This window comes from Podarcis vaucheri (assembly GCF_965113315.1).
Source record: "Podarcis vaucheri genome assembly, chromosome: 1".
In the NCBI taxonomy this organism is placed as follows: Eukaryota; Metazoa; Chordata; class Lepidosauria; order Squamata; family Lacertidae; genus Podarcis; species Podarcis vaucheri.
The window spans coordinates 119,508,113-119,523,875 of record NC_138759.1 but is presented as its reverse complement, the minus strand read 5'-3'; the positions used below and the strand labels follow the sequence as shown (position 1 = coordinate 119,523,875).

The window sequence follows — 15,763 nt, the reverse complement described above, 5'->3', positions numbered from 1 at the left end:
CCAACTCTGAAACAATGAAGCTCGTACGTCGGCCATGTGCTGTAGGTCACACATTCAAGCAGTTTTAACCACTTTAAAAACAGAGTACACAATTTAAAATCACACAGCAGTATGCAAGTTCACATTTTGTGAAGTTACTCAGACCGTGACAAGCTGGAAAATATTAAAACAGGCCAACCTTAGCCTTCACCTATCACTCGCCAAAAACAAGCCTGTTGCAATGATAGAGATTCAAAACCTCATAGTGGCACAATCTTTCAAGTCAAGCATTCCCCCCCCCCCCAAACAAACAAACAGAACCACATAAGATGCAAAACTAAATCACGTGTTACACTGTAATGTAAAAGTTGCAACATTCCTTGGCCAGAAATATTTAAGATACATGGGCCATGCAGAGACATCACGCTAAACTTAAAAGTGATGTGAACAACCAGAAACAACCACAACAAACCCCCTCCTCTCTGCTACTAGTTACCAAGAGCAAGAAAAGGAGGGGCGCAGCAAGGAGTACTTTAATGCAGTGTGGAAGCAAAAGCAAAGCGAATATGACACTCCTGCCAGCAATGGGAAGCCAGGTGAGCAATGTTTGCCCTGCCCATGAGGCCGAACCAGCCACTACTATTTAAACACGCACACAGGAGGGGAGGAGTTGCTCATTTCCATTTCCAGAAATCCCATTATACCACATTAAATCTCATTCTAGAAGCTCTGCAACCTTCAGGAGCAGCTTTATGGATGGCATGAGGCGAAACTGAAAGGTTCCAGTGCTTGTACAGTATTCCCCCTGCATCCATTTCAGTTCCTGCCACTGTTATCTATGTAATCTACTGCATAGGTATTGGACTGCATCAATCAAAAGCTGTTTGAAGGCAAGGTATTAGCCAAGTCTAAGCCTTCAGAAGCTAGGAAGGAGAAAGAAGATTTTAACTAATAATGACAGTTTCAGAACAGTGTCTAGGTATGTATAGTGGAAGATTTACAGTCCTTAAATCAAGAGTCGTTAAGATAGCGCTCACTCTTGGCCAGCCTTCTAGGGGTAAGTATGGCTAAACGTAGATGTGGGCACCCCACACTCCTGCACATGCACCACACAGAACCCAAATTCACCTCTCTTCATGCCCCCAGTACTGTGCCTTCTTTTTCTTGGGGTGGAGGGAAGATAAATATGTTTCAGAGGCCTCAGGCCAGAGATTAGACACCCCTGCATTAATAAATAAAAATACAATGGTGCCTCGCAAGACTAAATTAATCCGTTCCGCGAGTCTCTTCATCTTGCGGATTTTTTCGCCTTGCGAAGCACGGCTATTAGCGGCTTAGCGGCTACAGGTATAAACTCGTTCCCGCAACTGCAAGCCTCGACCCCAAGGAGCATCTGGCCATTGCATAAGCCTCGTCCGGCCTCTTAAGCAGTCCCTCCTGACGCGCTTACATAACACAAGCCCCGACCGCCGCCATCCCAGCGACCCCGGAAGATAAGATCTGCAGCAAGCACCCCGCACCTCCGATCCCAGGGCGCGCTCAGCCAAAGCGTCCCCGGACACCTGTCCCGACGCGCCTTTGCGCAGCGCTCTGCAGAGCGGAGCGATGAGCCCGGCCGATCGCAGGCAGGGCCAGCGGCGTCGAAGGCGGAGAGAGCAAGGCCCAGAGGGAGGAGTCTCCGGCAACGCCATCGACGGCCCCGCCGCAGCTCCGGGTCCTGGAGCCCTCCAGCTGTGGGCTGCCTTTATTTTGCTGCAGGAGCCTCCTCTGCACCGGGATCCTCGCGCGCTCCCTCCGTCTCTCCATGCCTTTTAGGTGAGTGGCGCGCTCGGGCTGACTTTGGACGACCCACAGCAGGGCTTCCCTCGGCCGCGCGACCAGAGCCCGCCTTTGCGGTCACTTTGACAGGCAATGGCGCCACCCTCAGCCTCGGTTCGGGGGCACCGGCTGCTGGCAAATGGGTGTCCCCCTTCTTCCCTTGACGGGGATCTTCTTCCCCGCTTCCTCGGAGACGGGTAGGCAAAGCTTTTCACGCCCCCCGTCCAGTCTGCCCTCCTCGGGATCTAGCGGTCGCCGCGCGCGCTAAGAGCGCAGACGGGGAAATCCCACCCCGAGCCGGGTGTCGCCGCCAGGTCCCCTCCCAGTTCTAAGGCTGAAGCCTAGGAACTTTTCGAAGCGGCGCAGGGCAGCATCACCACCGGCTGTGTTTCCGGACGCTAATAATGTATCGATTGCTATTACTATTACATAGATTCCCCGCTGCCGCATAGATAGATTGGCGGTGAAAGTGGTTTGCGTGCGGCGCGGATCAAGCCTTTCATCTTGCGAAGCAAGCCCATAGGGAAAATCGTCTTGCGAAGCGACACAAAAACCGAAAAACCCTTTCGTATTGCGCGTTTTTCGTTTTGCGAGGCATTCATCTTGCGGGGCACCACTGTATATCCTACCTGAATGAAGCATTATATGTTGACACTTCTGAGATTTTAAATTCATCTCAAAATGCATGTGACACCTAAAGTTACAAGTTTTCAGAGATGTGCTAAAGTGTCACAGCGTAAATAGAGCTGCACAAACAGTACTACTATAATTGGCAAAGGAAAGCCACACATGCTGAGGGGATGAGATGTGGCTCTTGCTTTGTTCACTAAAATGGTGGTGCAATGGAGTGTGGCTAAGTGATATCATCATACGTCTCTCCTCTGCTGCAAGCAGCTTCCAGCAATATCTATCAGCAGGGATGATTTCTACTTTGAGAACATAAAAATACAATGTGCCTGGGGAATACAGAGTTTGAAAAAAAGGAAGATGCTGCAGATGCTACATCCAAGTCCCTTTCGAGAGAACTGGATGAAATTTTCATGCAAAGTTGCCCCACTAAATAAAGTCTGCAAAATTACAGACAAATAGGTCCAGAGGTTTGGTGGCTGGTCACCTTTAGAATTTATTTTTTTAAAGGAACTGTCTATGATTTGGGGCAAGGAGAGCAGAATTGGATTAAATTTGCAGGATTGTTAGTCCCTTCTGAGAGGTTGAGTCCTGCCAAATTTCGGAAGGAAAATTGCAGTGGCTTTCCTGAAAGGCTAGCCTTTACAGTTGGGGAGTGACTTTTAAAAGGATTCACTTATGCTCCCCTATTGTTTTATGAGCAACTTGTATAAAATAGCATACATGACAGAGATGTCCCTAAGTAAGAAATCTGCCAAATTACAAATTGGTGTGTGGCAGTTTTTGTGCTAGGCACCTTTAAAGTTGACTTTGTTGGCATGGGTGAACTTAAAGGGATTTGCTGCCCTTTTTGCTGCGGGCAACAACTTTCTGATGAATATGTGCTCCTGGGAAAATAACCTGCAAATTTTAAGAAGGCTGGGTGTAAGGGCTAAGGAGTTCTGATGCATAAAAAGAACAGCTTCGGGCTTACGTTCTGATGAAGTGCCATCCAAAGTCACAAAAACTAAATGCCAAGCTGGCTTGACATGAGAGGATTTTTGGACATGCTACACAAAGGGAGGACTTGAATATTCTGGCATTTTCCAACCAAGCACCACTAGGCAGAACTAGCAAAAGACCACAGAACAGACAAGAAAAATGTTAATTATTTCACTAAAGCAACGTTATTGGAGAGACCTGGTTAAATCCTGGTTTTCTCTGGTAAGAAGCAAGATGTGTCTGACACAAAAGAGCTTCCTGACAGTGTTTCCCTCGCATGACAAGCTTGGGAGAGAAAGGTTTCAGCTTTTGCAGACACTGTGTCTGCTGAGTTTAACATAGAAATCTCAAAAACGCTTTGGAAAACCCCTCTTCAGTTTAAAGAGCTTAAGAAAGATTCCTCTTTGGCTTGGATAAGCCCCAAATCCATCTGAAGTGGCCCACTTGAGTTTCAGGATTACTGAGAATCCAATGCACACCCCTAACTTTTAGTCATTGTAGAAGTTTTTTCCTGAAGTGACTGTCAAACCAACCAATCTCTCTCACAACACTTTGCATTTTCAAATCACCTTTAATGCAGAGCACATTGCTTATTTTTGCTGTGACACATTCATGAAAGCATAATTTCTGAGTTCCAACAGCATGTGTTGGGAAATTGCACTACTGATATACATTTTAAGTAAGAAAACTTGCCAAAAGTTCAAGCAAAAATGTATACATAGCATTCAGCTAATTGTGATTTGTTACCACAGTGTGTTAACCACAAAGAAGACATCTAGGTAAGCTGTCACTATCTAGCAACCACATTATACAAACACTCAGCTTACAGGAGGTAAAACAAACAAGTCTTACAAAACGTATTTTTTTAAGTTGGAAGTGCAAACATATTCCTGGATGTATCTTGAAACTGAGCAGAGTTTATTTAAAAATTAAAAACCTTTACAAACTAAACAAGTTGCCCTCAGTTGTGTTTAAAGAAATACATACACATACACACACACACACACACACACACACACCTACTTCGTTCTGACTTCAGAATGCAATACAGTGGTACCTCTGGTTACGAACTTAATTTGTTCCGGAGGTCCGTTCTTAAGCTGAAACCGTTCTTATCATGAGGCGCGCTTTCGCTAAAGGGGCCTCCAATGCACAATTTCCGTTCGCATCCTGGGGCAAAGTTCGCAACCAGGAGCAGCTACTTCCAGGTTAGCGGAGCTCATAACCTGAAGCGTTTGTAACCAGAGGTACCACTGTAAAGGATAAGAGACCAATATTGTCTCATTGGCTCCCATGGAGAAAATAAGATATAAAGTAACCACCATTTCATATCTGAAGTTACACCTCAGCATTGCTTGTAACAGCAGATAAATGTTTAAAAGTAGGTCTGAAGTAGGACTACAAGAACTGAGTAGACTTGACAGTAATTTTATCTTTCCATTGCTTTACAGTGTATGGATCTTGAAGAAAATTATTTTTTGCTATGTATGTTGTTAAGTTTACTTTGTGTAGCAGAACAATATCAACTTTTATTCCCATGGGATATATCATTTGCTGAATACTCAGTCTAGCACTATTCAGTAATTTAATATTAACTGACTCAGCAGACCAAATTCCAATAATCAATATCAATATTGATTGATTTACGGCTTTACCTTACTGTAGAACTAACCTCTGATCCTCATTGCATTCAAACCACAATTATCCTGATGAAATTTGATTCACCAATATGTTTTTGCCACTCATGGGGAATGGCAACTTCCTCTAATGTAAACCAAATTTAATCTGCATATATTTACACTAGAAATGTTCTGGCAGTCAGTGCTTTTCCAAAATGAAAAAAACAAAAAAACCAAACTACTACAAATCCATAGCGGTGGGAAATTATCCTAAATATAACTTGAGTCCAATACTTATCAGCGGCAGCATCTCTAGGGGGCCCTGGCGGCCCGAGCACCCACAAGTCATGTCCGAGGCCTTGTGAGACCTTGGAATCTGACTTCCAGTGATAGGTCCTGAGGCCACAGGGCACATGATGTCATGACGTCACGTCACGTACGCTGGGAACCCCGAATCTGGGGCCCAAGTCGGTGCCCCTGCTACTTATTCTAAATGGATTTGACTTTTGAACATCAAATGGATATTTTCATTGGAACAGAAGAAACATTTTGCCTCAAAGTATTTAGACTGGATGAAAATTTTATTCTTTATGGTTAAATAATAATTCCCTGGTCCTATACAACAACAACAACAACAACAACAACAAGAAGAAGAAGAATAATTTATTATTTATACCCCGCCCATCTGGCTGAGTTTCCCCAGCCACTCTGGGCGGCTTCCAATAAGTGTTAAAAACAATACAGCATTAAATATTAAAAACTTCCCTAAACAGGGCTGCCTTCAGATGTCTTTTAAAGATAAGATAGCTGCTTATTTCCTTCACATGTGAAATATGGTAAATACTGTTACCTTGCTCAGCATTTTGAAATGTTATGAAAAATACAATTCAGTATCTCTGAAATAAATTATTCTTCATGATGTAGTAAATGCAAAGCATATTTGGGCAAAGCCATGCATTGCAATGGAAACACAAGATTGGGTCCATATTTTCCGGCACTGAAACTCCACTAACAAGACATTTCAGCTGCTAGAGGGTGGGTTATTTTTGCTGATACTCTCTTCTACCTATATCCTCCTGAGCCCCTAAAATCTGCTTGGGTGGACTGGGGACCCTATAGAATAGTGTAGGAAATGGCTAGGGAGAGGGTGGCTTCAAGGGGAAAACAGCCAAAAAATGAGTTTCACCCACCCCTTTCTTCAGCAGAAGCCTCTACAGTGGTACCTCGGGTTAAGTACTTAATTCATTCCGGAGGTCCATTCTTAACCTGAAACTGTTCTTAACCTGAAGCACCACTTTAGCTATTGGGGCCTCCCGCTGCTGCTGCGCCGCCGGAGCACGATTTCTGTTCTCATCCTGAAGCAAAGTTCTTAACCCAAGGTACTATTTCTGGGTTAGCAGAGTCTGTAACCTGAAGCATGTGTAACCTGAAGCGTATGTAACCCGAGGTACCACTGTACTGTGTTCTCCTCAGAATACCACGGTGGAGCAAGGTTATCATATTGTTATCACTTAATCGTAGCAGATGCACATTTAATATGGCTTGAGCAGCTTGTCTTTTGAGGCAAGCCATATCCTTAAATAATATAAACATTTTTCAAAAGTAAATTTACATACGCAGTAGATGAAAGATTCCATCACAGGCGCTAATGTGTGACAAAAAGGCATTTCCTAGTCCCTGTCCAGCATGGGCTCCTTTCACAAGGCCAGCAATATCCACTACATTCAGAAAGGCTGGAATTTTGCTGAAAGATAATTTAAGATTTTTGTAATTAGAAACATAGTTCAATATTACCACATATCTGCAAGTATCTTCAGAGCACACACCCAGAAAAATCTATGCTGGGCTGGGGAACATGTGACCCTCCCATTGTTGATGGACTAATAATAATAACAACAATTTTATTATTTATACCCCACTCAACTGGCTGGGTTTCCCCAGCCACTCTGGGCTGCTTACAACACATACAAAACCACAGAAAAACACCAACCATTAAAAACTTCCCTATACATCCTATAGTCCTATATATCCTCCATCTATATCCTCCATCATCCCTGGTTACTGACCATGCCAGCTGGGGCTGATCCAAGCTGGAGACCAGAAATACATGGAGGGCCACAAATTAGCCACCCACCCTGTACTCTGAACACCTATATGCAGTTTTAAGTGAACAACTGAAACTAGTAATAAAGAAAACATACACCCCTTGCAACTTCAATATTTGCTGTTGTAGACTTTTCAATTTGCAGATCCTGAAGTTGTGGAAAGGACTCTTTAAGAATTGAGGCCTACCACATGCACACTAGTGGCCAAAATTGTGGAAACCTTTAGGAAAAGTTGCATTTCTAAGGTCTGATGGCTCATAACATCCACCTTTTTTATAATAATACTACAAAATAATACAGAAAAATTGTGTATCATTAGAAAGAAATTTTAATGCAGAATACAATGCAACAAACTCTGCCAAATTATCTTTAGTCTATTAAAAGTTATAGTCCAATAATCAGAGAAAGGCACAACTGCCTTATGTAACATGAAGTGGATTTCTTTAACTAAAAATTGACCAATGGCAAACTGAGTGAAAAGAGTTGACTAGTCACCTAGAAAGCGATGTAGTAGCCCTGACCTGAATCCAAAAGAAAATCTGTAGAGCTGATTAAAGAAACCTGTCAGTCAGAAGCAAGCAAGGAATAGAGTACAATTGATAGAAGCAATCATACAATTTTGGTTACACGTTATAACACCTGATGAACTAAAATCTTTGGTTCACTCAATGGGATGCCGTTGTAGGGCTATAATTGCAGCAAAAGGTTTCCACACTAAGTACTAACAGAAATGGTGAGAAGTTATGAGATACCCTTCATCATGGTTTTCTGTGTATAACATATTTCATTTGGCTATAACTTTCACTAGAATAAAGATAATTCAACAGTTTATTGCATTATATTATGCATTAAATTATATTTCTAATGATAGATAATTTTATGGCACTATTCTAAAAATGACTGATGTCGAAGCTCAGAAATACCGTATTTTTCGCTCTATAGGATGCACCGGACCATAGGAGGGGGAGAACAGGAAAAAAAATTCTCCCCCTCTCTGCTCGGCGCCCCTTCAGCGAAGCGGCAGGAGAAACAGAGCCCCTTCCATTTCTCCTCCCGCTTCACTGAAGGGCCGCTGCGCAGAGAGGGGAAACTGTGCAGCGCCTCTCCAGCAAAGCAAACCCTGGAGAGCACCGACCCCTCTCGCTCTGCAGGCTTCAGGCGGCTATCCGCAAGCCTTCGGAGCATGAGAACTCCTGCTGCGCTCCGAAGGCTTGCGGATAGCTGCCTGAAGCACCCGGAGCACAGCGGGAGTTCCCGCTGTGCTCCGGGGGCTTCAGTGAAAGCAACGCGAAGCCTCCAGAGCGCGGGGGGAGCTCTCCCTCTGCGCTTCGGAGGCTTCGCATTGCTATCGCTGAAGCCAAGGAGCCTGCATTCGCTCCATAAGACTCACACATATTTCCCCTTAATTTTTGAAGGGGAAAAAGTGCATCTTATAGAGCGAAAAATACGGTATATATTTTCCAAAAGGTTTCCACAATTCTGGCCACTAGTTCAACCCTTGTCTTTCCTGGTACGTTCAACCCTTGTTCTTCCTGGCAAATAAGATATAAGAAATAAATAATAATAATGATGATGATGATGGTTATTATTAGCAGCAGCAGCAACTAAAATAATGGAAGTGGTCAATGCCTCTCAAAAAGAGGGAGATTTTCCAATGGACCTAAAGAGATGGTGGTAAAGCCTTTATTTTTAAAAAGCCACTTATAGGGAGTACATGACTCCTAGATTACAACTTCCTCCCAAGGTACGTATGTTTAGCCCCTTCAATGCTGGCTATTGAACAAGCTTTTAAAACCTATTTATTCTGAGCTACTTTGTGCTAATCATTTTAGGGTTTTATATTATTGCTAGTTTCAAACTAATAGTTTGCTTGATATTTTGTTTTAGATGGGTGTGTGCTGGCTTTTGAAATGTTTTAATCATTTTTTAACTTTGATTGTATTATATTGGAATTATCCTTTTTATGTAAGCCACCCTAAAAAGGCCTTCCCAGTCTTTGAAACTTCCTACTGCCTTCCACCAGCAAGGATAAATCTTATTCTAATGGAGCTTAAATAGCTGCTCCCTAACATAAGTCGCCTGGCCAACTTACAAAACAAATACAAAACTTACAAAACAAAAACTTATAATACATTAAAAATGTTTTTAAACTAAAAGCACAATTAAGATTTTAAATATAAAATAATCAGATAATAATATGTTAAGTTGTTGTGTGTGGTGTTTAAACTCTTCCTCCAGTTCCAAAGAGACTACAAAGGTGCCATCAAGCAAACCTGTATGAGAAAACTTTCCATAATTGGGCTACTACCAAAGAGGTCTCTCCCTGGTGGTTACCTGTCTCATCTTGGATGGTGGGGGCACTTAGACAAGGGTTTCTGAGGATGATGTTAAGCTTCAAATAGCTATATATGGGAAAAACCAATTATTTCAGGTAACCTGGCTCCACACCAATTAAAGCTTTAAAACAAGAGTGCATAACCTGTGGTCCTCCAGATGTAACTGGACTACAGCTCCCAGTCAGCATGGCAACAAGATCTGGATGGCCTCAGGTTAACAACCCTTGCTTTAAAGCTTAAAACCAGCACTTTATATAGAATTGATTTTAATCAGACTTCTATTTGGCAAACATTCATTTCCTAAAGAAAAGTACAAGATAAGTAGTTCATATAAATATTTAATATTGCTGACATATAGCTAAACTATGCACTATATCTAACATGTTTTGCAACACAATAGCAATAACCCAAGTACTTACAGGTTAATAAAAATCTGAATTATATTTCTAATGCCATTTTGCTAAGTATTAACTTAAATCATAAATAGTTATGATTTAGTTTGTCTTTAGGATGGGACAACTTAAAAAAAGAATTGATAGAAAATTCCTCCTGAAGAAAGAGGCATTTTGAGTATGTTAAGCTCCTGGGCTTAATAGCATGACCATGAAATCTTCAAGGTAATACCTAAATGGTTATTTAAAGTCAGAAACTTTACCTCATGACTTAAGTATTAGAGCAGGGTGGGGAATGTTTTTCAGGCAGGAGCCACAGTGCATCACAGAACTGTAGAGCTGAAAGGGACCACCAGGGTCATGTAGTTCAACCCCCTGCAAAGCAGGAAACTTTTGCCCAATATGGGGCTCGAATCCACAACCCGGAGATTAAAGAGTCTCATGCTCTACCAACTGAGCTATCATACCTTAACAGTGGGCAGGCCCAGAGACACAAAAAAAGGGGGGTGAACTCTTGTCTTTGTACAGTAGATCAGATTTGGGTTTTTTATTGTTTGTTTAATATTTTAGGGCCATACACCTAAAACAAATAATTTCCAAACACATGTACTTTTCTTTATCTTTTTGTAGTTGGTTACTTGTATATTTTTTCTTTTTTGTACTCAATAAAATTTAATAATAAAAAATTTAAAAAATAATAATTTCCAAACACATCATACCATGCAGATAATTTCCAAACACATCACATCATGCAGACAAGAAAGACACATTGTCACAATTCAAATACACAGCACAGCACAAGCACTCAAGGAAGAGACACAGCAGAGCCAGTGAGGCATCCCAAGAGCCAGATAGAGTACTGAAGAGCCAAATTTGACTCCCAGGCCTGACATTCCCCGCACTTATGTTAAAGAGTCTTAGTTCACAAAGGAGACATCAGACAACACTTCACATACTGTATATTCTTGTATAAACTTTGGAATGCATTCTTACCCACAACAAAAACAAAAACTGAAAACACATCAAAATGTTTAGACACCAAAAAAAGTTATCTATGTATGATTATAAAAACTGGAATTTCTTGTTCTTTACTAGCAATTTTCAACTAAAAGAACGTCCTTTGGAAAAATAGGATATTTACTAAATCTTTACAGACATTATATTCAAGTTAGCATGCCTTAACTCCATTAAAGCTTGGACTATAGAACAACCTAACTTCTTACTAACAAAAATGATTTAATAGACTATAAGGTTAAAAGAGCCAGGAGCTCAACATAGCTTTTTTAAACAATACAATTGTGAAACCTGTGTACTCAGAAGCAAGTCCCACCAACTGCAGAACTTCCCCCTACAAAGCATCCTAAGAATAATGGCTTAAGTTCTCTACAGTCAACACCAAAGCCCAGAAGATAATGCTACACTATACAGAATGGTGATAGAAGGAGATAGGTCACAAGCAGAGGACTCTACAAGAACTAGTTCCATGGGAGAGAAGTTTGTTTGATCCCAGAACGCCCATCAGCTCATATAACAGCAGTGGGAAAGTAGTGGGAATTGATGCTCCAAATATCAGGGGCAAATGCAATTAGAAGTTGGAAAGAATTTAGTTTTAGTGTTTAAAACTAAAGGAACAAATTGTGGTTTTAATTTCTTGGTTCACTGTTCACTCTGCCTTAGATATAGGGGTATGAAGAAAATAGGCAATAGTGAAGCTTTTTATGTGATCTACTTTAAAGGCAGACATCTAAGCAGCCACTTGTATATGGTAAATACGAATAATATCCAGGTAAGGAGAATTTTGTAGATGGAAACACAATCCTTTCCCCCCTCTTTTCAGATGTTCATGTGCCACAATGGCTTTCACATGTATGAACAAGCAGGCTAATAAGAAAGTTCAGGCATGTTGACTTGCTTGCAAGATTATTTCAAGTTGCCTGAAGAATTCCTATTTTCAAACTATGAGGTCCTCTCACTAGATTATTGTTCAAAAGCAATCCTTTTTTAAAAAACCAAACAACACAACTTCAAAACACTTAAATACTTAGAAATGGATTTTGCGAAAATATTGCTTATTGAGGAGCTTATTTCTTTACATAGAAACAACCAACTGATAACATGCGTGGTACTAACCTTGGAGGCTTGTGGTACTGGCAAAGGAAATCAAATCTTTCATCTGGTACAGGTACTCTGCTCTCATTTGGATCAATAGTGCAGAAAGGAAAGTTCTCTGCTGCAGCTTGACTCTTGGTTAATACATTGAAAAAGGTAGATTTCCTTTAAAAAAAGAAAACATTGCAATATTTGAGATCAGCTTCCCAATAATACCACATGTGCAACATTATATAGTGTACATTTGTGTTGGGCGCTGGGCGCCGCCGTGTCCTTTTATACTTTTAATGCCGCCGATACCTTTGCATTATTTTTGCACAGACATCATGGGAAACATCTAAGTTTTTCCAGGTTTCCACTGGAATCCCTCCAAAGTTGTATTATCTGTAGCTCAGCAATTCTTTAAAGTTACATTTCAACTTCTTACCCACTGTAATGACTTTCTAGATTTGGACAGCTCATGTTCAGGCTTTGGTTATCACATTAAGTGCCCTATTCAATCATACAGAGACTCCATTTAGTCCAGAATCCTGCTTCCCTCAGCAACCCACCACATGCTCCTGAGAAGCCCACAAGCATGAAAACAATACCCATCTGCCACTGTAACTTCCCAGTTATAGGGCCTCTTCCAAGTTTTCTTTCTTTCTGGGAAACAGTTATTCATGCTGAGACTTAAAAAAAAAAAAAGAAGAAGAAGTTGCGTTTCCTAAAACAATTCCAACATTTTGGTCTAATGCACCATTATGGCATCTATGGCATAATCTGAAAGAAGCTTAGGTAAAAGCAAAGTCAGCCTACTTACTCTGAACAAAACTGGAAGATCAGCAAAAACTTCTTCTACCAAAGATGAGTGTGTTTTAGGTTACATTGGTTTCTAACTCAAAGCACTTATTTGAAGACCTGAAGTGCAATAAAGTATCCACAATACAATTTGTGACCACTATTTCATCAATATCTCATGACAGCATCTCTTATCACAGAAATCAGTGGCAAAATTCTTATGTATCTCCCTGTCTCTTACATCTTAACCCATCATAATTCTATTTACAAACAACTTTAAATGCTGTCTCCACCTTCCAGTACTATTCCCACAGTTTCAGCTATACTGCTCCATTTCCAAAACAGGCCTCCTTTCTGTTTGTGAACCACACTAACATATATTCTTATATTACTATTGCTACACCTCTCTCCACTACTATTCCCCAATATTTATCTGTCAGTTCTTGACTCAGACTTCACAAGCTCTAGAGAGAGGCCACAGCACCAATTCTTCAGAACATCTAGTACACTGTTGGAACTAAATATTGAAAGAGACCCCAAAAGAAAGATTGTTCTATATAAACTGTGCCCCTTCTTTCTGCATAGTATAATTACCTTTATCAAGTAGAGTTTAAATACCTAACTAAACAGAAAAAAGTTGACAGTCTGACAAGGTTCTTTATCTTCATCTCTCCACCCGCTGAATCCATACAGTCAGATGGGGGAGTATAAATAAATTATTATTATTATTATTATTATTATTATTATTATTATTATTCTGCATGTATCAGCCATAAATAGGTTAGAAGCTGTCAGCTAATGTGCTTTCGGGGCAGCATTGCTTTTAATAGTAAAGGTTTAAACTTCTTCACATCTTTAAACAATCCATGGAAGCTGGTCTAACAAAAAGTGCCTATATGAAACAAAGACTTGTGTTCTTTTACACATATTTCCAATAAAAATAACTATTCCTTTCCAGATAATTTACAGGCAAAATAACATCACAATAAAAATCAACTGTTGGATAATTAAGGTTAAAATGATTGTAGAGAAAATTCAATTATTTATAAAGGTATTTCCATTCATTAAAATAATTTCATTTCTTATCAGTTATCTATCAAGCTATTCATTAAGCCCAGTTCAGTAAAATATCTTTTTCAAACAGCAACTCAAAACACCTTTTGTTCAAAAATGATCTAATTTAAGTAAAACATAAGAATGAACATAAGCATAAATGCTTATAAGCCAATATTTCACAGTGTTCATACTGCAGCATAACACTAATTTATTCAGGAGGGCCTACTATCTTTAGGATGACTAAGCAAAGTTTATCCCCCTTGAATCACCTACCCAACATTTGGCAAGCCAACAATGCCAATTTTCAGGGTTGTCCCGAATCTTCCAACGATTGGATGTGGCTTGAGTCCATCACCTCCCTTTTTGGGGGGCATCTGAAATGAAAAACAGAAGCCACTTAAATCTCAAACTCCCTTGCTTACCTCCAGGACTCCCAAGGTAACATGCGTTCTGATACATAAACCGAGGCAAACATGTCAGCTTTCTAAAACATGTCCAATACCTTTTTGGGAGCCATGGCATCTACACATAACAGCAAGGCAAGGAGAATATCCTCTGGGATTCCCAAGGGCCAGCCACCAGCCAGGCACAACAGGGCTGCGCATGGCACCCTTTCGTGCAACCACAAATCCCAAGGCAGCTGGACTGGGCTACTGCTGCTGCAGCTTCTGCAAAGTCCCTAAGAAATGCCGTGCTAAAAATAACCGGCTCGGATCCCAAAGGACGACGGATTGAAATTCAGCACCCGCTACGGCTCCACCTGACGTGCTCGGCTCTGAGTGGCAGCCGCAGAGGCTTCCCCGGGCAGTCAAACGAGCTGGCGGGAGGGAGCAGGCACACCGGCCGGGCGAGAAGCACAACTTGGCGCCTCGCGAGGAGAGCAGGATCCTACAGCAAAAACCCCGGAGCCGAGCGAGCCAACACCGCCCGCTTCCCTGCCAGCACCGCGCCTGCGCGCAGGCGGAGAAAGGGCTCGGCTTGCCGGCTGCCCTACCTCACGGCCTCGGGCGGCCGAAAACAGCGAGCGGCCCATTTCCCTCAAGCCACCCCGCCGCCTCACGAACCGGGCAAGGGGAGCACCTTCGCTTTCCACCCCGGCACAACCAGCAAGGCATGCGGCCCGGCCCACCCCCAAACCACAGCGGGCTGGCAGGTGGCGGTGGGCAGCAAGCGGAGCCCGACGCAGCCTCAGAGGGTCGCTTCCCAGCCACGCAACGCACCGACGGGCAGCAGCAGGCCTCTCTCTCCAGCTGGCCCGGCCCGCGTGGCAGCCGCTGCCGCAACAACTGAGGGAGGTGAGGCGGGAAAAGCCGAGCTGGGCCTCCTCCTCCTCCGAGCCGCCGCCTCGTCCGCCGCCTGAGAGGCACGCGGCGAAGAATGAAACGCGGTCACCCCACCCCCCCACCCCGCCTCCCTCACGAAAGCCGCGCGGGCCCAGCTGAGCGTCTTCACCGTTGCCTGTGAGGGGGGAGGGAGGGACGGTTGGGACTCTCGCTCGCGCTCTCCCCCACCGCGAGAAGACCCCTCGCGCGCGCCCCGACACGCTGCCTGTCGCCCTACTCAGCCAGCCGGCGGAACAGGCGGGACGCAGCTTCCCTATTGGGCGGGGACTCGGCCCGAGGGCAAAGGTCACGCAGGGGAAGCGGAGGGACGCAGGGGGGGTGTACGTACGTGCGCGCGTGTGTTGTTGAAGGAGTGGATTGCCTGAGTATACCTGCGCCAGGAAGGAAGGAAGGGCGGGTCTCGCGAGGGGTGGGGGCGGGAGGAGGCAGGGAAAGGTGGCGACGCGGACGCCGGCGCCTCTTACTTCCGGGTTCCAGGATGCCAGACCTTTAAAGACGCAAAAGGAGATGGAGATTCCCCGTCTCTGGACGCGGCTCAAAGACGCTCATCGCTTCCCTGCTGCTGCTTCCTGCTGTGCCACCTCCTCCCGACTCTTGCGCGTGGCTCCTCAGGGGTTT

At 43.1% G+C, this 15,763-nt stretch overlaps 1 protein-coding gene across 6 annotated transcripts in view; it reads right to left on the bottom strand.

Moving 5' to 3' along the window:
• OLA1 (Obg like ATPase 1) overlaps positions 1-15,414 on the bottom strand; it is a 90,436-nt gene extending 75,022 nt beyond the window's left edge. Inside the window, exons 1-4 of one of the 6 annotated variants that reach the window (XM_082203635.1) lie at positions 15,255-15,414; positions 14,076-14,176; positions 11,988-12,131; positions 6,641-6,768 (exon numbers count right to left, since the gene is read on the bottom strand). In XM_082203635.1, the coding sequence (XP_082059761.1) occupies positions 6,641-6,768; positions 11,988-12,131; positions 14,076-14,176 (373 nt within the window). In that variant the 5' untranslated portion in view covers positions 15,255-15,414. Of the gene's footprint in view, positions 1-6,640; positions 6,769-11,987; positions 12,132-14,075; positions 14,177-14,304; positions 14,484-15,022; positions 15,230-15,254 lie in introns of those variants that run through there. The other 5 variants (XM_082203636.1, XM_082203637.1, XM_082203634.1 and 2 more) reach the window with 5 other exon arrangements.
• Positions 15,415-15,763: the final 349 nt, after the last annotated feature.